The following is a 22506-nucleotide window of genomic DNA, read 5'->3' on the forward strand; positions in this document are numbered from 1 at the left end:
AGAGAGTGTGACAAGACAATTTGCAGCATCAGTTCCTTAAAAGGGCTCCAGTCTAAAACTCCTGGAGTCTGATTTTCAGTGACTTGGATTCTACAGCCTGACAGAGCAGCTACACACTGCAGTGCCATAAAAGAACAGCAAATTATAATTTAAAGACCTGCCTCCTACTTCTGAAGGGACACTTGAGCTCCAGGAGGCTGCTCAGCATGCCAGGGCTATGCAAAAGAAAGATGCTCCCAATTTTTAACAACTGTACCAGATCTCCCTGGATATAAACAACACATCTCCCTGCAAGGGCAAACAGGACAGGTTTATCTACAGAGCAAAGAGAAGAAGGTGAAAAAGGAGATAATAAAATGGGTTTTGCCTGCCAGCTCCACAGCTGTGGTTTTGGTGATATCCCAACAGCCAAAGGTTGAGCTGTGGATGCTAGGAAGATGCTGATTACACAGGAGGTGTAATTAAAATTGTGTGGCTCTGCTGGAAGTTAACAGGACACAGCAAGGAATGAACAAGCCAAACTCACACACTGCTCCCAACACTTAACAAGCACAAGGGATGCCCGTGGAATTTCTCTTAAGAATTTTCTTTCTACCAGCAAGGCTCTGCACCATTCTGGGTAGCCTTGTCCCTCCTAAAACTCAGCTTCTTGTCTGACAGCTCCAACAGCATCAGGCAGAGGAACCCAGCAGGGAACTGAGATTGTCCCCATGTCCCAGGCACAGCAGAATTCCAGCCTGAGCATCCACAGGAGCTCAGGGAACTCCCAGCAGCCCAGCTCTGGGACCAGAGCATTCCTGCAATCCTGGAAGCCCAAGAGCTGCCCCAGTTCAGCTGAGCAGGGCAGAAGTGACACCTGGAGGGACAGGTGACATTGTGATATTCTGTCCTGGCTGGGAGCATCCAGCATCATGAGAGGGCCAGAAACACTCAGGGTAGTGAGGGACAGGTCTCCAAACTGGATTGTCCACCTGAAACCCAGCAGGGAGCTACACAAACACTGAGCTGAGGGTCCCTTTCAAGGCTGGCAAGGCCTGTCTCCAGTATCACCCATGTTCTAAGGTTCCTCCACAGGGAAATCCAAATACACTTTAAGTTATATCCTGAAATATGTTCACACTCCTGTCCTGCAGATTTTCCTCAATCTCAAAACCACTGCCTTGCTATCAGCCTCTGAAATCAGCACACCTGATTCTACACCAGAGCATCACAGAATGGTTTGGGTTGGAAGGAGACCCCCAGCTCTCCCAGCCTGTCCATAGGATCTCAAACACTGAATTCCCATCTTATCACTGTTCCCTGGTGTAAATGTAGGTCAGGCTCACGCTCCGCCACCTCCCCAGCACAGGCTCAGAGAAGAACAAGGTGAGCAGGAGAGACTCCTAAAGACTCAGGAGGTTTTGTCTTCCTTATCTCAGTGTCTCCTTCACCCTGGGCTTTCACTCCCTGCTGTTACACCACAATCAGTGAAATTTGGGCACTCAGGGATTCAGAGGCTGCATCTGAACCCCCAGCCTCAGGCCACACACTCCAGGGACTTCACCCCAGTGTTATCCAGGAGCCAGCACAGCTCAGGAGAAGTCAGAACAGCTCATGAGCAGGCTCTGACCCAGCCTTCTCTTGGGAAAGCAGCACCAAGTGTTCCAACAGGGACCTGCTGGGAGCTCTGGAACAAGGAGGCACCAGCAGCCACACCAGACCATTTGCAGGGCACCACTGAGCTCCCTGGACACTGCTCACCCAGCAAGTATTCCCTAATTTAAACAGCATTTACAGAAAAATCTCCAGCTGTTGCTGCACAGACTTGGGGGGGGTTTCCGTGCTTTATATAATTATTTGTTTTCCAAGGAAGTTTTGCTGTCCAAGTTTGGGGGGTGAGTGTAGATCCAGCAACAGGCTCCCCTGCACAACCAGACAGGTTCTTGCAGGTGCCACACTTCAGCTGGATGGGCAACACAGCCCAGGGGCAGAGCCAGCAGGGATGTTCCCAGCTCCTCCTCCCTCAGGCAGCACCCAAGGAGAAAATAAGAAACATCTGAAGAGTTTGAAAAGGAAAAGGCACAAACTCTCAGGGAAGAGAGTGAAATTGTTTGTGGTTTGGAGTGGGTTTTGAGTCTCTGGTTGAGAGGTACAGAGACCTCACAGCAACATTTGTCACTGCTCACATGGGATAGAGCTGGACACCAATCCCAGGCTCAACCCAGGAGCTGGCAGATGGACACATCAAGGCACTTTCCCAGTGAGCTCCACCACCACGCTGTATTTGGAGCTCAGAAACACTTTTTGGCTGCCAGATCTCAACAGAATTACAAATCCAGGCTCCTGAACTGCTGCAGATCACACCCAAAACCCAATCCAACACAGCTAGGAGCAACAAACAGCACAAACCACTGCACAAACCACAGCACAAACCACAGCACAAACCCAACAGCTTCAGAGAACAGACAGAGAGGGGCTTCAGACAAGGGTCTGGAAAGACAAAGGAGAATGGCTTCCCATGGACAGAGGCAGGATTAGATGGGATATTGGAAAGAAATTCTCTCCTGTGAGGGTGGGCAGGCCCTGGCACAGGGTGCCCAGAGCAGCTGTGGCTGCCTCTGCATCCCTGGCAGTGCCCAAGGCCAGGCTGGACAGGGCTTGGAGCAGCCCGGGACAGTGGAAGGCGTCCCTGCCCAGGGCATGGGTGGAACAAGATGATATTTAAAGTCCCATCCACCCCAGTCTGTGACACCCTTGCTGCTTCTTACACCACCGCCCTCTCCAGAGTGAGATTAAGACCTGTTTTTTCTACTGTTTATTTTACAGATTAAGTAGAAATCAGTTTATAAAACACATTTCTTCATCATACTGGAAAATATTGTAACATTAAGGGTTCTGCAGCCATAGAGCAATATTTATACCCGTGGCCAATTGGAAAATGCCCTTTGGAGTCAGGTGCAAGGACTGCTGCAGGCAGAGGGAAGGACAGAAATCAAGGACAGGGAACAAACCAGGCAGAATTGGACAATTCAATAGCTGGGGACAGTATTTTATTTCCTTCCCCAGAGTGGGAGGCAGCACAAGAGAGCTTGCCACAGCCCTGAGTCCCTGCTGTGCCTGAGCAGCACAGCTCGCTCTCCCCACAGGATGTAGCACAAGGATTTCCATGCAGAATTCAGAGCCTACCACGGCCACCTGGGTTAGGCTGAGCCCTCCCATTCCCCACAGCCTTCCCACAGGGTGCAGGGACAAGAGCTGCACTGCCCATTGCTCACTGCCAACAAAAGGCTGTTGTGCCACCACCCCCTCCCGGCATCACCCGCGCTGGACAACAGCTCCCTCGTGGCTCAGCTCCCTCTTCCAGAGCACCCATGCCCACATCTGGTGTTTGAATTCCCTGCCACCCCACCCCACACTCCAGCCTTGAAATATTAGACACAACGAGCCCACCTGCACAAGTGCTCCAAGGCACATTTCCCAATAAGCTGAGATTTCCCACATCATTTGTTCAGTTTTTGGGGGTATAAAGCCAGTGAAATCTCTGTTTCCCTTTTAGGCATGATAAATCCCAAAAAGCACTTGAATTTGAGCTCACATGCCTGAAGTCAGGGCATGGAACACTGAAACCAAACCTCTTGGGGTTATTACTCTCCCCGGGTTCAAGGAAAAAGGGAGCTTATGACAACTCAATCCCAGAACTCAAATACCCAAGGGGATGGAGGCGTGCGGCTCCAGAGGTATTTTCCCAGTGAGTTTAGGACACCACAGCTGGTTCAGCAGAGCTCTCACAAATCACAAGCTCCATGTGACAAACAGCTCAGATTTTCCCTTTGCTTCCTCTTTTTGCCTTCCCCAAAACCAAGGAAGCACAAACCAACCCCAAAGAAGCACAGGGCAAGTGTTGGGCTGAGATTGCTGTAAAAACACACAATTTTAGATCTATTTAAAGGCCAACTAATCTACAACTGGCTGCAGTCAGGATGGGCATGGATTGGGAATGATCAGGGCTAAGGGAAAGCCTGCAATCCTGGCTGCAATCCTGGCTGCAACCCTCACCAGCCAGAGGGATGTCTGCAGCTCAGGTACTCACCACCTCCACAGATCATGGGAATATTCCCCACAACCTATCCAGCAGCTTCCCAAGCTGGTTTCCAGGACAAACCCCTGCCCACACTGGGACCAAAGAGCCCAAGACCAAAGAGCCTCAGCAACACCACCCAAGCACTGATTTAAGGAAGATTTGGCAATACAGCTCTTCTGTAAGCAAGCAATAAGCACAGCAATACGGAAGGCACACTCATTTCTTCAGTGCTTTTCCACTTTCACTCGGCTGGAATACCCACCCCAGCAAAGGGACAAGGAAGAACCTGGAAGATCCTTCTGCTCCAGATCGTTCACAAACAGCCCTTGTCCCTCTATGCTTCAGAGAGGGGAAAAAAAACTCCAGAGGAGCTCAGGACAGGCAATTTGTCAGACAAATTCCCTCAGAGCAACAGTACAGGACCTGGCACTGCCTGCTAGGAAGGTTCTATCCCACGAGGATGGGACACTTTGCCAACGCCAGCGCTTCCTACTTGGAAGCATCTCCGGTGTGAGAGAGTTCCATGAGAACACTCCCTGCTGGGGAAGTGCATGGCTGTAAGACGTGCTCAGGGCAGGAAAACCACCACAGCCAAGCTGAAAGGGCTCTGCAAACAGCACCCAGGCTACCCCTCTTTTCCTAAACAAAATCGAGGTTGAGCTGCTTGGGTGGCTGAGGAGCACAGAGCAAGCTCCTCCCAATGTACAACATACCCGAGGTGGGTGCCAAGCACAAGGGCTCATTTCCTCAAAACGTGTGTAAAACCTGCAAAAATGCACTCAGGCCTCAACATGCTTTCCCTGCCAAAATCAGAATCACAGCAGAAGGCACAGTTCCCTTCCCCTTGTTTCTCAATGCTGTTTCTGCAGCACTCCCACTGACAAGACACCCACCCCAAATACAAAGATACTCTGAAGTCAGCCCATCCTGCTGCACACCTCTGGGATTGCCTTTTATACCACATTTCTGCCTCTCTTGTGTGCATGGTGCAGGTTTTCTGCCAGGACACCTCAGCAGTGGCCAGGAGATAAACTAAGTCATAGTGCAGGTATCAGCAGATATGGTTGGCAAAGACACCTTGTGTTGAAACTTTTATGAAAAACTAATGTTAAAAGAATTACTAGCAAGCACTCCCACTCCTCCCAGCACACCGTGCTATCTCCTCTGCACCTCTGGAGAGGCCGGTGTGGCCCTGGCTGATAAGGGTATCAGCCCTGCAAACATGGGCACCCAAGAAGCTCCTGGAGGCATGGTTGGGGCTTCACCTGCTCCACCATCCCCCAGCTCTGCAGGGCACAGGCACAGGCAGCCCCGCTTCCACCCAACGCCACTGCAGCTCCCGAAAAAGGCTTTCACTCCTTCCCTTCCTGCAGAGCAGAATGAAAGGAACTCGGCGTGGGAAAAGTATCTCAGTACAGGACCAGAAGGAAACGCTTTAAGAGAGTGTCCTTGGTGGCAGCTGGCCTGCAGCTGACCCAGCACAGGGACACTGGTGTCCCTCACAGCCCACAACCCAAACCACCAGCTCAGCAGCTTCAGCAAAGCCCCTGAGTAGGGCTGCAGGAGCCAGCTCTTCACATGGAGCTGGGAATGGCTGCAGGAGCCAGGCTCGAGGCATGAAGCTGGGAATGGCTGCAGGAGCCAGCTCTTCACATGGAGCTGGGAATGGCTGCAGGAGTCAGGATCCAAGCACGGAGCTGGGAATGGCTGCAGGAGCCAGCTCTTCACAGGGAGCTGGGAATGGCTGGAGGAGCCAGGCTCGAGGCATGGAGCTGGGAATGGCTGCAGGAGCCAGGCTCTGCTCATGGAGCTGGGAATAGCTGTAGGAGCCAGGCTCGAGGCATGGAGCTGGGAATGGCTGCAGGAGCCAGGCTCTATGCATGGAGCTTCCAAAAACACCAGAGAAAGCCCCCCAGTCACCCCAGTTTTTTGTTTTCTTTAGCTTCCAAACAAAAATGCCAAAGATCCGGAGATGGAAAATCCCATCAAGACTTTCAGCTGCTGCTGAGTTTATCACATCAGTGATATCACATCAGTGATGGAAGGTCTGATCCAGATCTCATCACCTCCACAGCTAGCAGGATAATCCCAGACCTGGGCCAGGTCTGACTCACGAGCTTGGTGGCTCATCTGTACGAAGCAAGAAAAAGGAGTGACCACACACAAGGTTCATTTGACAAATGCTCTTTACTACACAAGAAACAAACGCACTGAGAGCCTCAAGCAGTGATTTTTCTCATTACAGCCTCTGCTTTCAAGTTTGTACTGGTCCTTCAGCCCTTGGGAATTGTGCTAAATGATCAGCATAAAGATCAGCCACAGTCAACTCATGTTTATCTTTTCTCACCACCACAGCCAAGGACATAATAGCACACAGGGCACACAGAGTCAACATTAAAACCCAATTTTTCTTCCTATCCCATCAATTCCTATCTCATTTACAATATTCAGACTGGTTAAAAAATCCTGGTTTCCCAGACTACAGACTTTAGGGATGTATTTGCTTCAAGCATAAGAGTTATCCCAGCTTTCCGAGTTTGAGGGTGGGTAGAAAAGCTCACTTCCAAGAATTTTTCCATGCTGCAAGCATCTCTCTTTTCTGGAAGTTACCGTCAACGTTTATGTTTTCAGTACCCAATAAATTTCCCTCAAAGAGAGCACATGAGATACAGTTTGTGACTTCAAACATCACTCTAAAATCATCACACTCCTGACCTCTTGCCAGCTTTCAAACAACACTCAATTCTAGCCCAGGATCTCTGTGTGGATGAGATATTTCTTAAGGATAGATATCTAGATGCAGAATCACCTTCTGGATGAAATATTTCTTGAGGATAGATATCTGGATGCAAAGCCCACATGGCTGCATAAATATATATTTTTCTCTATTTTAAGGCATGAGAAGAAAGATAGAGCTTCATATTTAAAAGCTGAACTGTTGCTTCTCAGCCCTTGACTATGAAATCCTCAGTCCAACAACCACTTTACTACAGGTTTATGTGGAGGCAGGTTCCAGTTGTGTGTCCAGCGCAGACATGGAGAGAGGTTCCTTCAGTTCCATCTTCCCCCTGAACAGGACACGCAGCTGCCTCTGCTCAAGGCAAACACCCAAGAGCAGCAACTTCTGCAGCCTCCTGTGACCACCCAGAAGTTTATTCTGTGATAAAACCATGCTCAGCTCCACAATCAGCATATCCTGCTTCTGGGAGCGGTCACCCCTGGGGCAGTGGAGGCAGCTGCCTGCTTCCAGAACAGATTCCAGCAGGCAGGAAATCACTGCTTGAGAGCAGAAGGAGGGAGAATGAACTTGACTACTGCATACAAGGTGATTCCATGGCCTCCACTCCCCAGGAAACCATCAGCTGATCCTTGCAGGACATGTTCCTGAGGAGTGTGGAGGTCAGGAATCCCGGGAAGAGCAGGTTTCCTGTAAGAACTGAGGAAACAGAGCGAAATGCAAGCAAGCACAGCCAACCATGTCAGCAGTGTGAGTGCAAGGGGCATTGAGGCACAGTGCAAGACCTTTCCCATCCCTTACAACACTACCCATAAAATAAAAAATGTTGGCAGCTGGCATTCCAGATGCTGGAGATGCCAAGAGCTTTATTTTAAACAGAAATCAAGAGTTAACCACTTACTGGGCCATGACTGGGACTTGAGGGTGCTTTTGGATCAAATCCTGCAGGTGCCCAAGTGACTTTGGCCAGCAACTTGGGGACAGGCCTGGCACATCCCAGCTGCTTCACTGTGAGACCAAACATCCTTCTGCACTGAGTCTCAGTGCCAGGGCAAGGGGGAATGGCTTCCCACTGCCAGAGGGCAGGGATGGATGGGATATTGGGAAGGAATTGTTTCCTGGAGGGTGGGCAGGCCCTGGCACAGGGTGCCCAGAGCAGCTGAGGCTGCCCCTGGATCCCTGGCAGTGCCCAAGGCCAGGTTGGACATTGGTGCTTGGAGTAGCCTGGGACAGTGGAAGGTGTCCCTGCCCACAGCAGGGGTGGACAAGATGCTATTTCAACTCCCTTCCAATCTAAACCATTCCATAAATCTCTAATCCAAGACATGCTCTGGGATCAGTGGTCAAGGCTGCACTTTTTCTGCAAAAACCCTCCAGATATTGACTGTGGATTACCAGGAACAGCCAAGAAGGAAGGCAAAGTCATTGACCTTCACAAGGGACAGCTCTCACACGTAGACAAGGATGAGTTGCAGCTTTCAGCCGATTTCCCAACTGCTCAGACCAGACTTTCTGTGTTATTTCAGTGCACAGTGTTGCAAGACAAGTTGTGTGGTGCAATAAATGCTCAGAGGTTTTAATACAGAAACATTTCAGTTGTTTCAGCACAATCCGAGTCCTGCCCTTCACTCTCACCCCTCTGTGCTGCCCTGGCTGCAGCCAAGCCCAGCCATCATCTCCCTGCACAGGACACCTTCACACCTCCCACAACACCCATCTGCCATCCCACCCCTCTGCTCCATGCAGGAAAGGTTCACATCCACAAAAGCAGCACCAGCACTTCCTCCAAAGTCACTCCTTCCCATTCCAGCAGCCACTCTGGGAAGCCAAGGGGCTCCTGCTGTACACACAAAGGCAAACAAGCAATCCACATAATCTGGAATGGATTGAAAGGGACCTTAAAGCCCATCCAATTCCACTCTCTGCCATGGACAGTGTCATCTTTCACTATCCCAGGGTGCTTCAAGCCCTGTCCAACCTGGCCTGGAACACTCCCAGGGATCCAGGGGCAGCCAAAGTTGCTCAGGGCACCCTATCCAATCAAAATCTACTCTCTTCCAGCTTTAAGCCATTCCCCCTTGTCCTGTCACTCCAGGCTCCTGTCTGTCTGAACTCCCTCTCCAGCTCTTTTGGAGCCCCTTTAGCTGTAGTTTTTTCATGAGAAAAACCCCAATTTTACACGTTGCTTAGCCAGACAACTCCACAAGCCCCTCAGCTGCTCAGGCTCCTGGGAAGCAGCAGGGTTGTGCCAGCAGGTCCCAAAATCCCACTGCAGCCCAGGCCCTGGTGCTTCATAAAGGACATGAAAAACCTTCGTCTCCAAGAGCTTGTGTCCAGCTTGTGTTCCTGTCACAGGGACAGGGCTGGGAATGGTTTATTTTTAGCCCTCAGCATCTTTCATTTCCGTAGAGCTGCATGCAATGCTCCTTTCCACAGGACACCTCCCCCCGCCTCTCCAACACCGCAAAACCAGACTGCTGGGACAGAATGCAGAGCTCTGGCTGCTCTTCAGGACAAGCCCCACCCGAGCAGGGCAGCAGAGGTACCACACACAGGCTGCTGGGTGCTTTGCCAGTGCAGGAAAATAGGGAAAACAGGAGAAGCAGAGACACGTGCCACGTGTGCCAGCAGGATCCGTGCCGTGATCCACACTCCCAGCGAGGTGTGAGACAACAAACAAACACCACAAGCGCAGCCAGCACCACAAGCAATCCAGCAATCCAGGGCTTTTCCAGAGCTTTTCATCTTCTCCAGCCAACAGCAGGGAGATGAATGCTGCTCTCCAGTTCTAAACTCCCACATGGTGAAGAGTACCTATTTATACAAATTTTTGAACAGATAAAAGGCCAGTCTTGGCCTAGAAGCCACTCTCTGCATCCATGTTCTCCTTGATTGACTCCAAGAAGTGGCTCACGGCTTGTCCAGCAGGACCCCCAGCCCTGGGGGGTGTCACCCTGGCAGGTTCAGCAGCTGGCAGGACTGCACCAAAGGAGCCCAAGGCACACAAGGGAGGACACGGGAGGTGTCCCAAGAGAGAAGGAAGAGGCCAGCTGAGCTGCAGAGGAACAGAGCCCAGTGCTCAGCTGGTTTTCCGAGCAGGACTTAATGCAGGGGACAAATAAAGCTGTTACCATCCTCCTCCTTTCTTACCAGGATCCACCAAGCTGATCGAAAACTCTCTTTTTTTTTTTTTTTTAACCTTCTCTATCCAATTTTATTTATTTCATCTTCTGCAGGAAAAAAAAAAAAAAAAGCTGGTTTAAACCTTCAATGTTGTATCTAGATTTTTAAAAATGGTGTAAGAGGGGACAGAAGCCAGGCCACTGAAGGGAATTCTACCATAGGAACATATTCCAGGAGTTGGACTTGAATAATCCTTGTGGGTGCCTTCCAAGTCAGGATATTCCACAACTCTGTGATATGAAGGAGCACAGAGCAGTGAAAAGCAGCACAATGTCCTTTTCCCAAGTGAGGGAGCAGGATCACATCACATCCAGGCTCACTTAAGCTAAGCTGTTCTGACTCCAACACTTGCACATGGGAGCAGATTCTTTTTATAGAGACCTGGCATGGCACAAACACTTCTCATGAGGTCCTGTTAAGGGATAAAGGTGCAGCAGCAGGATGGGCCCCACAAACTGCCATCACAGGACTGCACTAATCCCACACAGGCACATCCCAACTGCCTCTGCTGTGTTTACATCAAACCAGCAGTTCCATAAATAAACCAATTTGTAAATTAAGACTACAAATAATGGTATAATGTTCTATTATATGGTAGAATGGCAATAATATATTTTGAACTTGGAAATTAAAGCTACACCTAATGCTACAGCTACACATAATGGAGTTTGTGTACCTGCCCCATGGGACAAAGGGCTCACTATTTATTTCTTTTACAAACAGAAAATTCTAATTCCCTCTGTACCCATGAGAATGCCTCACTTCAGGATAATGTCTGACTTAATATTGGTGGTTTAGCTACTTTACAAATTCATCCTTCCTAAAGCTACAGAAATTGTAGATCTTCAGGTAAATACCTTGGACCAACCTGCCAACATTTAACTCACTACATTATAGCTGAAAGAATTAGGATTGTTCAGCCTGGAGGACAGAAGGGTGCAGTGAGAGCTCAGAGCCCTTTCCAGGGCCTAAAGGGGCTCCAGGAGAGATGGAGAGGGACTGGGGACACAGGCCTGGAGGGACAGGACACAGGGAATGGCTTCCCACTGCCAGAGGGCAGGGATGGATGGGATATTGGGAATTAGGAATTGTTCCCTGGGAGGGTGGGCAGACCCTGGCACAGGGTGCCCAGAGCAGCTGTGGCTGCCCCTGGATCCCTGGCAGTGCCCAAGGCCAGGCTGGACACTGGGGTTTGGAGCAGCCTGGGACAGTGGAAGGTGTCCCTGCCATGGCAGGGGTGGCACTGGATGGCTTTTAAGGTCCTTTCCCACCCAGGCCATCTCATGATTCCATAATTAAAGATTTTGTTCCCCCCCTGCCCCAGCCTGACCCCGTGACAGCCCAGGCCTGGCAGCGCAGAAGCTCCTCACCACGATCCCACTGCTGCCTCCAATGCATCACTGCCTCCCTGCAGCATCCACAGGGATTCCTCCATAAAGCTCTCAGCCTCCACTGCCTGCAGAATGTGACTCTCACAACCACTAAGCCTGTTCAGGTGTTGTGCACTTGGAAATCAGTTGTACAAATCATGATTGGATCAATCCTGCTCTCACAGCATGTGCTTTGTGCTAAAATTAAGCTATAATATTCCAAAAATGGGGAATATCAGCTATGAGCAGCCAGAGGTTTCATTCCTGCACTGCAAAGGCACCTTAGGGCTGTAGTTGTGCAGCAGAATTCAATCCAATCAAGTAATTACAGACCTTATCTGTGCTGAGATACAGAGCTGCAGCCTCTCAAGGTACTTACAAGTGACAATTCCAGGCTGGATGTCTGCAGCTGTAAGGAGGCCTGTTACAGAGCAACAAAGCACAAATTTCCACACCTCTACAAGTCAACTTTCAATTTTAAAACTACATTTCCAAGGAGCTTGCATGCATAGGTTTTTCCACTTTGAAGCAGAAATCTTTACTTCTTTCCTGGTGGTGAAAAGGAAGGGGACAGAGAGGGAGAGGCAGATGCCTCATCCAGTGCATACTCAATGTTTACCCACAAAAAAATGCAGGTTCCTGGGAAAACAGTTCCCAGGCAGCAACCAGCTGGGACATCCCAGAGACTGCACAGTGAAAAAAAATAGGAAAATTCCTGTCCATCACCTCCTAAGCCAATCCCACTCCTAAAAAGATCAGAAATACCACTGGGTCTTTGCCTCCCCAAGTGTTGCAGCAAAACACTGTACTTATAATACGCTTTAACAGATAAAAGTCTGATACAGGAGTAAAGCACAGATAATCCCATAAATTTGGCTTGGCAATCCTCAGGCTGTCGCAGTGTCAGGCAGCTCCTCCACCAATTCAGAGTGCCATGGAAGTGCAGGATGGTCTGTCAAACAGCCTGAAGGGTTCAGACACAGGAACCACCAGGGCTCCCCTGGCACTGACAGGACAAGCCATAGACAGGACATGGCTTTTCCTCATCCCGCATCAGCATCCAGAGAGCTGAAGGCAAACTCACAAAAAATGTCAGAAATAATCATAGAATGGTTCATGAAATGTGTCTGGCAGGCACCTCAGGAGGCCTCAGGTCCAGTCTCCTGCTCTGAGCATCTGCCTCCAGACAAGGCTGCTCAGGAGCCTGGCCATCCACGGCTGGAACAGCCATGAATTCCCCGCACCTCTCCAGATCCCTGTCCCAGTATTCAGTTCTCACTCCCAAGCCAACATGCTTCCATGTGTCCATGCAGGATTTCCTATGTGCTCTCCCAGCCCTGTGCCTCAACCTGCCAGGAGCAGAGCCAGCTTCTGTCCCCTCTCACACCCTCCACCATGGAGCTGTGGGTCTCCTCTGCTCCAGCCTCATCCTGGCAGGCCCCAAACCAGACTGATGGCCCAGACAGGGCACCCCAGGGCACGCCTCTGCTGAGAAGGGGGGACGGTCTCTTCCCTCAACACTTCAGCTAACACAGCCAAAGCCACCACTGAGCTCTGGTCACTCCTGGTCACCTTTTTGTCGCCAGGGGCTCCTCTGCAAAGCTGCTTCAAGCAGCAATGCCTCTGCTGAGCATCACGGGGTTCCCATCAGCCAGCTCTCCAGCCTGTCACAGTCCCTCTGAAATCCAGACCTGTGACCTCTCTGCTCCACTTGGCATCACCCACAGCTGGGCTGCAAGGGCACTCACCCGTTAATAACCACATTACACAGCAAATACTGCAACTAATGAACTGTGATCTTATCACAGCTACCAAAACCCAATCAAATTATACATACTCCTCATCAATACCTGAGAGGATACAGCTAATCACAGCAGCACCACCACCCCAGCTCCCAAAGGGAGCCCTGCATGCTCTGTACAATTCCAAGTGGGAGCTGACAGTGTGTCCTGTGTGCCAAATGTAAATTATGCACTATTAAGATGATTGTCACCTTTGTACCATCACAAAAAGACTTTTAGTTTGAGCACTCTCTTACTCCTGCTTATAAAAATTCCATCCCAGCAGAGATGCAAAGCCAGGGAGCCTCAAGCAGACTCTCCCCAGCACAGACCACAGAGACCCAGTTGACAAGGAATGGAAAACTCTGCTGGGATAAAATAAAGCCATAGAGTAGTTCCACCTGACCACACACTATAAACCTGCAGTGCCTTCTGCTCCAGAAGCCCTGCTGGGAAACACCACATTGGCAACTTGGGAATAATAAACAGCGGATGAACAGCACGCAGCATCAGTCACAGGAACATGCAGGCTTGGAAACAGATAAGATGGAAGGTCTCAAGTCTTCCAAGAGCACAGGATGGGGCTGCTGGAGAACACAGCGCTGACACCAGGCACCACCCAAGCGTTCCTGGACAGAGCCCTCCAAAAAGGGCTTCAAACCAAAGGCTGAAACTTAACACAGAATCATAGAATCTCCCGAGCTGGAAGGGACCCACAATCACCCAATCCAGCTCGTGTCCCTGCCCAGACACCCCAACAACCCCACCCTGTCCATCCCTGGCAGCGCTGTCCAAAGGCTCCTGGAGCTCTGGCAGCCTCGGGGCCGTGCCCATTCCCTGGGGAGCCTGGGCAGTGCCAACACCCTCTGGGGGAAGAACCTTTTTCTAAAATCCAACGTAAAATTCCCCTGACACAACTTCATTGACTCCTCACGAGCTGTGGGCACAGCTGTCACCCCCACCTGCTGCGCAATGTCTCCACACCTCAAAGACAAAAATCTGCTTCTTTAATCTTGTGGTCTCCACTCCTGCATAGTCCTGGAGAGGAGGGGTATGTCTGTGTCCCACTGCCATGAACACATCCCAGTCATCCATGTCCATGCTCCAGCCAAATCCACCCAAACTCACCCCATCTTCCGAACTGGGACCGGTGTATTTTTCAAGCGCTTCCAAGAAGAGCCACCACTCCTGACAGTTGCAGAAGACCTGAAAAAAAAAGTTTGTGGAACCACCCCTGTGCATTTCACAGGAAAAAAGAAACTTCAAAAATCATGAAGATTTCCAGAGCTAGGGAATTAGTTGCCATGGATATTTGCTGCTGTGACAAATACTCTAATTCTGTGCTGGGGTGAGTGACAGGCACAAAGCACCAAGTCAGCTGGGAACAGCAACACGGCACGGCTGGAACACAGCACACACAGCCCCATGTCTCTGGGAGCATCCCTGAGGAAATCAAGCCATGGACCTCAACATCACCAGCACCAGGAGGCCACGTGACTCCCCAAAGGAGCTTTGCTCCCATCCAGGCTACCCAGCCCTGCTGTCACATCCATGGCTGTGCCATGGGAAGGAGAGTTCACTGCTTTTGAGAGCCCACCCAGCCACAGTGTTTAGGTGTCTGTGCCAACCAACTAGCCTGAAGTGAGATGATCTTACCCACGACAGCAATACACAACCAGCAGGCCCCAAGGACAACATTTTCCTGCTCTGTTTCTTATAAAGTTCCTAAAAGAAACCTGCTCTAGCTATTAATAACAGATTAAGAATCACTGCTTTGTGTTAAATAAGGAAAAGGCACTGACTCCCACTTCACCATATTTACCCCCACATGCATTGCAGAAGCTGATTCAAACAGCCACGAGTGCCCAGCCAGTGCTCTCATCCAGAAAGATTTGGAGGATTAAGACTATTTTTAGGGAGTGAAGCACCTCCCCCTGAGTCACTGCAGGGACACACATCTATCCAGTCATGATTCAAAGCAGAAATAGCCTTGAAGAGTTAGATAAAAATAAAAAAAAGCAAGGAAAGTGGATACTAACACAGCTTGGTGTGAAAGGAAGGGCAGGGAAAACAGAGGTGCCAACGAGTTTGGCCACAGTCAACAGTGCTGACAGAGCACCAGCTCCATCAGTGCCGTGTCACAATGTGACCCGTGAGCAGCCCCACGCCCGCAGCGATGCTCACAGCGAGGAGCAGCATCACCTGGGGACAGCACAGGCCAGGTACAGAACAGCCCTGCCAGGAGCCCTGGCTTGCAGAGGGGGAAGCGAATCCCAAGTGCCTGGAAGGGGACCAAAGAGGAGATTTGCTCCCATTTGTTCTGCTTTCATGGCAGAGCTCCACTGACACGCAGTCCCACGCTTCCATCTGCATGTTTAATTGCAGCGTTGATCCTTCGCAGCCCGAAGCTCAGCACCAGCCCTGCACACAGGGCTGTGAGTCAGCACCACTGCCCAGCACCACACTCACATCCAGCTCTGCTCTCCTCCAGCCCAGCCTGCAGCTGGCACACACGGGAATGTTGTGTCATTAATTATTAAACAAGCTTTTTGATCGAAACCAAACAAAGGCTGATGCAAAGTGTAGAAAGATCCCTGCCACGGTGCTATAGGAACTGCTACAATAATTGAACAGTATAATAAGGACCTGAAGGGATATTTAACACCTCCAGCTAGCTCAGGTTTGGAAGCACTATCTTATTTAGGGATAAATCTCCAGGATGCTGCCTGCCCTCCTGATAGCAGGCTGAGACAACTCACATTTCAGGGTGACAGCCTGAGCTGTTGGTCATCAGCTGAACAGACCCACAGGGAGCAGAGGGCTCTGATATCACTGATAACACTTCGGGGAGCTAAAATTACCAGGCTGAGTTACCCAGCTACAACAACTGATACACAAGCACAAAATACAGAAAAGCTTAGTAGTTTGATGTGCTGCAGCATAACCCAACCTACAGACAATAAACATCATGGTCGTACAGAGGTGAGTTCAGAGCACATTGCCCTGACTGGAAACTTCTTTCCAGGGGAAAATGAGGCAGGATACAAGGGATACTGCATGGAAAAGCACAGCAGCCTCCTCACAACACTCCTGACAAAAAGCATCAGCTCCTTCCCCAGTGACTCACTGTGGGTACAGAGGATGACAGACCATACAAGCACCAACTTAAACCTGTAATTGGAGCAAGCCAAGTCAGAGCTGAATACATATTTCCCTGGAAAAAGACAGGCGGGGAGCTGCAGGAAGAGGCAGGTGATGCCAGTCACCTCTGCAGGCAAAGGACAGCCGTCCTGCTCCTGGAGCAACATGACAGCAGTTGGACCAAGGGCTGGCAAGGGTTTTCCAGGGCTGAGCATAGCCGTGGATATCCTGGAGCAGGAGCCAGTCCACACCAACCTCTGCTCCTAAAGGTCAGCACAGCCTCTGCTGTCCCACTCCAGTAGAGCTGAGGGAGCTCCAGCACTGTGTGGGAAAGATGTCCCTTGCCTGGGACAGCATAGCAGAACTACACCAGTGTGTGCTCCAGCAATGGAAGCTGAACCAGAGCACACCAGAAAGGGGTAACAGGCACCTCGCTCAGGTAAGGAGCCAGGCAGCTGAGCCCATAAACACCCTCCATACCTGCCAACAGCTCCAGGAGTGAAAACTGCCGTGGGAGCCAAGCTGCCTGAGGGATCCCCACCTGACCAACATCAAAACAGCAGCACAGGCTGCTGTACTTCCACACAAACCCAGAGTGCTCTGCCCCCTCAAACTTTAGCTCTGCACAAGAACAAACCAGTTATTTCTTCTACAATTATATCAAATTAAGTATTTGGCCAGTACAGAACCACGGAATGGTTTGGGTGGGAAGGGATCTTAAAGGTTCTACCCCGCTGCCGTGGGCAGGGACACCATCCACAAGACCAGGCTGCTCCAAGCCCTGTCCAGCTGGCCTGGAACACTTGCAGGGATGGGATGAGGGATGACATCCATCTCATCTAGCCAAATTAAGATTATATGTATAGAAAGAAAAAGATGGTTCATGGCTCGTCACAGTTTGCAACCAGCAAACAGAACCAGGCAACAGCTGTAAATCCCCTCAGCCAGCACTAATTACCAAGCCATGGTGGAAACATCCCTAAGGATAAGATCCCTGTCTCACGCCCTCCTGCAGAGTCAGCAGCAGTTGCTGTTTGGACTGAAATGAGTCTGACCTCCCCCACAGCACTAACTGGGAGCAGAGCAACCCAGCCTGGAACCAGCAGCCCAAAGAGCATCGTTCCCCCCACCCCACAGCACCCCTCAAGTGTCATGTGGACATGCAGTGTCCCCAGGGAGCTGTGGCAGCACAGGGACAAAGGGACAAAGCACAGCAAGGAGCTGCCTCCAGAATGGGCAAATAACAAGGAACAACAGCAAAGCACCATATGGATCCAGAGAGTGCCATGGGAAAACAAGCTCACTGGGAACACCAATTATTCATCACTGTTTAAAAACAAGTAACTCAAAGTCACCAGGAGCTGCAGAGCTGCCCTGGAAACCTGCACGCTCCAGCACCCAAAGAGACACAAACACTCCAGGACTTGTCTGCACAGGGACAGGGTGTCACAAAAATCATTCCAGGAGAGCATGTTGCCTCATTCTATCATGTACAAGCTAAACCGAAGGAAAAGTTTTCCCCTCCAAGGGTGGTCCAACACTGGAAGAGGGGCCTGGAGAGGCTCTGCAAGCTCACACCTCGGAGATTTCAGAGCACAAGTGTGATGAGAGGCGGCTGAGGGAGATGGAGGGGCTCAACAGGGGCTCAACCTTCTGCGTCTGCACAACTCCCTGACAGGAGGGGACAGCCAAGCGGGGGAGTCAAGCTGTGCTCCCAGGGAACAGGGACAGGAGGAGCAGGAACACCTTCAGGCTGGGCCAGGGGAGGCTCAGGTTGGATATTGGGAAAATTCCTGTATGGAAAGTTTGGTAGTCAGGGTGGCACAGCTGCCCAGGGCAGTGCTGGAGTTCCCATGCATGGAGGGATGTAAAGGCCACGTGGATGTGGCACTTGGGAACATGGCTCAGTGGCGGCCTTGGCAGTGCTGGGGGAACACTTGGATCAGAGGTCCCAGAGGTCCCTCCTGGGCTCCCTCAACCCCCCACATCTCTACCATCAGCAGTGGTTTTCAAGCTCCTTCTTGAACTCTCCTCCTGAGCTTTCAGTGGAGTCTCAGCACAAGAAACAGGGAAAAAAACCTCTGTGTTGTGCTCAAGCCCTCATGATGCCAACTAAGAGTTAACTGCTGGATAAACAGAGCTGGTGAAGAATACTGCTTTGTGAAACACGGCTTTTCCAGGGAATGAGCTGCAGGATGACCCAGACAAGACAGCTAAAGTGCCCCAGGCACCCATCACTGCTCTAAGAGGGGAGTTAATGCTGCTTGATGGAGAAGCCTTTCCCATCCCAACAATAACATGGTTTTCCCCTCTCCATTTGTCATTGCTTTCATCATTACACCCTGTGCCCACACGAAGCACTGCTGAAGGCTCTCCAGACACCCAACCCCCAGGTACCCAGCTCCAGCCCATCCCACAGAGGAGCCAACACATCCCAGAAATCTTAGAAAGGTCAAGGAGCTGCTGGGAGTACAAAACACTCTTGGAGCATCCATGGTCACATGAGCTAACGCCAGTCTTTGATGAATTAATACTCACCTGAAGAACCTCTCTAATCTCCTTGAAAACACTTATCTGTTCAAGGTGATTAGATTCTCCCATACAGAGCCGCTAATTATAGATAATGATAAATCTGAGTGGCAGCCTGCAAGAGGAGTTCAGAGAGAGAGTTTGGATCATTAGCAAGTCAAGCAGACTAGTCCTGCATCCCCAAACTGCCTTCCCACGCTGGCATCACTGAATCAGCCAGAAAACTTTGTCAAAAACAACCCAGGAGGACCAATCAAGGGCAAGCAAAACGGTCCAACCATATTGCTGTGGATTTAGGAACTTCCCAAACCCACACACCTCCCTCCACAGGAGGGTACTGCGCAGGAACTCCTCAAGAATTCCTCAGCAGTTGTTATTTTTCTCAGGTTCAGAGCAGGGAATACAAAGCAAAGGCACATGAAGTTTCCCTGGCAGCAAGACCTGATGTCTTCATCGATGTAGCAGAGCTACAGGAGGCTTTTAAATGCTCCATTTGGGAAAAATATTGTAATTAGAAGCTTTAATTCAGCAAACTGTCCCTGTGAAACCAACTGGGCAGCAAACAGGCGTCGCACTTGGCTGCTGGAACAAATCCCTCAGAACAGCTCCAAAGGATGGCACAGCACCCACCCACACACCAGCAGCTCCAGGGACACCAAGGGGACACCCGGGATTTCAGCAGCTCAACTCTGCAAACCAAAATCCTCCAGGCAACATGACAGGCTGGGGTTTAAAGATAAAGAGCAAGAGGCAGGAAATCCAAATGGAACAAAAAGCTTCAACCTGGAACGAAATCATTCCACACAAGGAGGCGGCCTGGGCACCACGGGGCAGCTTTCCCAGTTCAGATGATTTCAGCAGACAAGCAAAATGAAGTTTCTGCAAAGCTACTCCTGAGCAGCCACAGCTAAATCTGGTGGGCTGTGCAGCTACAAAGGTGACAACACAAGAAGAACACAGCAATTCATCTGCAAGGACAGGAAAGGAGACTTCTGGTCTGTTAAGCTGGGATGAGCACCAAGAGCCAGCAGAAAGCAGGACCCATGACTCTCAGAGTGCCAGAGACCTCTATAGAACATATACAGATAGACAAATACAGATATATGCTCTTTCTCAGTGAACAGGCAGCAGCCTGACACCTGCCTGGCTCCTGTCATGGAGCTAGAATTCCTATCAAAACAGAACTGCCAGTTTTTACCCCAGACTGTCTCCCAGGAGTGCTCCCAGATGAGCAATTCAAGCTGACACAGCCACTATTTCAGAGCGCTGGTTTTGAAGAGTATCACGGAGGCTTTTCTCCACTTAAGACAGACTTCACCACGTGTTCTGCACTGTATTTTTGTACTCCTGACTCACAACCAAATTAATTCAGTTGTCATCAAGCCCAGAGATGAAAAGAAGCACAAAATCCTCCAGCATCCTTTTCCCCAAGCAGCTGCTGAAGGTCTGCCCTGCCTGAAAGCTTCACAAAGTTTCAACTCCTTCACATGCTGCTCAGAATAATTTCCTTGGGTGTTTCTGTTTGTTGTTTCAGCCTAAAACAGATCAAATGGTCTCAAAATAAACCTGATTGTTCCCATCTAAAATAATTGTTGAAGAAAACCACTTGTTCACTCATGACAGACTTGGCATCAACACGCAAAAATAATATTCTGACATGGTTACAAATGGGGTGTTAAACTCCAAAAGCCTTTTTGAGCAAGAGTTAAGGCATTCCAGAAAGGATTACAGTAAATTAGCTGAATTACTGAGAGGTAATTACATTTTTTTGGCGGGAGGTTGTTTGGCTTAAGTTCTTTGAGGGTTTTCAACAACTCCAAGTGGATAAACACATCATTTATCTTCTGCACTGTTACCTGCTGTAGTCTGACCCCAGGACCCAGGTTCCAGGTCTCTCTTAGAGCTGGAAGAGTTTATAGTCACATATGACAGGGAGCTGGAGCTCTGCAATCTGCTTCAGGCTACATGTCAGCAGCTGGAGCTGAGAGGAAATCAGCTGATGAACTTTATGTCGGGAGGAAAAACAGCTTTGGCATAACCTTTACAGAGAATTCCTGTCTCAGGGGGTTTGGCACTTTAAAGACCTACTATTTTATAAAGCTTAACCATCCCTAATAGTCAGGATTGTTTCCATGTCCTGAAGTACAGCCAACATTGGCTGCACATCACTGCGGGGGACAGAGCACTTGTGTTTCAAGTGACAAGAAAAAAACATGGTCCAAATCACAGAATCCCTGAATGGTCTGGGTGGGAAGGGACCGTAAAGCTCCTGTCGTTCCACCCTCTGCCATACACAGGGACACCTTCCTGGAGGATAAAAACACCAACATCCACATTTGTATTTTCACCACCCAAGTGAGACAAGCAGCACAAGAGAAGCTAAAAAGATGACACCGCTTTGGATTCAGCCTCGCAGCCTCGGGGTGTCTGACACGCTTCTCGCTGAGCCCACAGCCCGTCTGCACAAACCCAGCGTCAGACAGCGCCGGGAGCCAGGCACGGCTCGGAACAGCTGCCGGAGCTTCCTTCCGTCCCCCAGGAGCGCAGCCCCAGCCGGGGCTGGCTTCCCCAGCCCAGCATTCCCAGCACAGCATCCCAGGCCGTCCTTCCACCGCCACCGCAGCGCCCGCAGCCCGGGCGCGGCTGGGGGAAGGACCCGCAGGCTCTGGCAGGGTACAGCAGGAGCAGGTTACACGGCTAGGGGAGGAGGGTTTGGGGGGTTCGGATGGAAGGCTGTGATTTGGGCAGCTGTAGCAGCCGGAGCTGCTGCACCAGGAGCGGAGGGATGGAGAGAGAGAAGGATGAGATATCCAGGGCGTTCCATCCTCCCGGGGCCCCGCGGCTCTGCAGGATCCGAGCCCGAGTTTGGCTTTAAAAGAGGAAAAAAACCCCAAACTAAGCAATACGAGGCGATTTTCGCTATACAACAGCGCAGCCCCCGCGGTCCGTCCTCCCCTCCGGCCCCCCGGCCCCGGTACCTGTAGTAGCTGAGCAGCCCATTGCTGAGCACGAACCAGCGACGCTGGTAGCCCTTCAGGTAGTTGGTCCACTTGAAGAGCCACCCCTTGTAGGTGTCGGAGCCCGGGAGGGAGGCGGGCGGTCCCCCCGCCGGGCCCCCGCCGCCGCGGCCGCCCGGCTCGGCGCTCATGGCCGGCAGCTCGTGGCAGGCCAGGCAGGGGACGGCGCTGAGGAGCGAGACCAGCCCGCGGGTGCCGCCGCCGCAGAGCGCGGCCGCCTTCCCCATAGACCCCGCGGGGCCCGGCCGAGGCTCCGCCGCTCCCGGGGCGGCCCCGGCCCGTCCGCACCGAGCGGGGGCGGCGCCGCCGCCACGTGACCGCCCCGCGGGCCTCACCCCGCCCCCGCCATTTTGGCCCCCCCCGCCGCCATTTCATGCCAGGGGGCTGGGGCGGTGGGCACGGTGAAAACTGTTCCATATAAATCTTCCCGTAAAAAATCCTCCTGCGTGCCGCCTGCCCTGCTGGGAGGTGAAGCCCCATCCTACTGTCCCGCTGACCTGCTCCCTCCAGCAGCACACGGGCCTGGATTTTGTGCCTGAGGAGGTGCCTGTCCACAGGGCAGTGTGGAGGGCTGTAGCAGGTGCCGCTCGGCCGGGTGTTCCCATGTCTGCTGAGGGTTCTTCCCTTTCCCCTTTCTCTTCCCAGCCTTTTTTTCCTTTCCTCATTCTCTCTTCCCTTTTCCTTTTCC

General features: G+C 51.1%; 1 protein-coding gene across 4 annotated transcripts in view; it reads right to left on the bottom strand.

The window, feature by feature from the left end:
• Positions 1-22117, bottom strand: part of OSBP2 (oxysterol binding protein 2) — a 91868-nt gene extending 69751 nt beyond the window's left edge. For 2 of the 4 annotated variants that reach the window (XM_041489127.1, XM_041489126.1), the window contains exons 1-2: positions 21780-22117; positions 14260-14337 (exon numbers count right to left, since the gene is read on the bottom strand). In XM_041489127.1, coding sequence (XP_041345061.1) covers positions 14260-14337; positions 21780-22045 — 344 coding nt within the window. In that variant the 5' untranslated portion in view covers positions 22046-22117. The remainder of the gene's footprint in view (positions 1-14259; positions 14338-21779) is intronic. The other 2 variants (XM_041489130.1, XM_041489128.1) reach the window with 1 other exon arrangement.
• Between the last annotated feature and the right edge of the window lie 389 nt (positions 22118-22506).

Source organism: Pyrgilauda ruficollis, unplaced genomic scaffold (assembly GCF_017590135.1).
Source record: "Pyrgilauda ruficollis isolate IOZ18807 unplaced genomic scaffold, ASM1759013v1 scaffold9, whole genome shotgun sequence".
In the NCBI taxonomy this organism is placed as follows: Eukaryota; Metazoa; Chordata; class Aves; order Passeriformes; family Passeridae; genus Pyrgilauda; species Pyrgilauda ruficollis.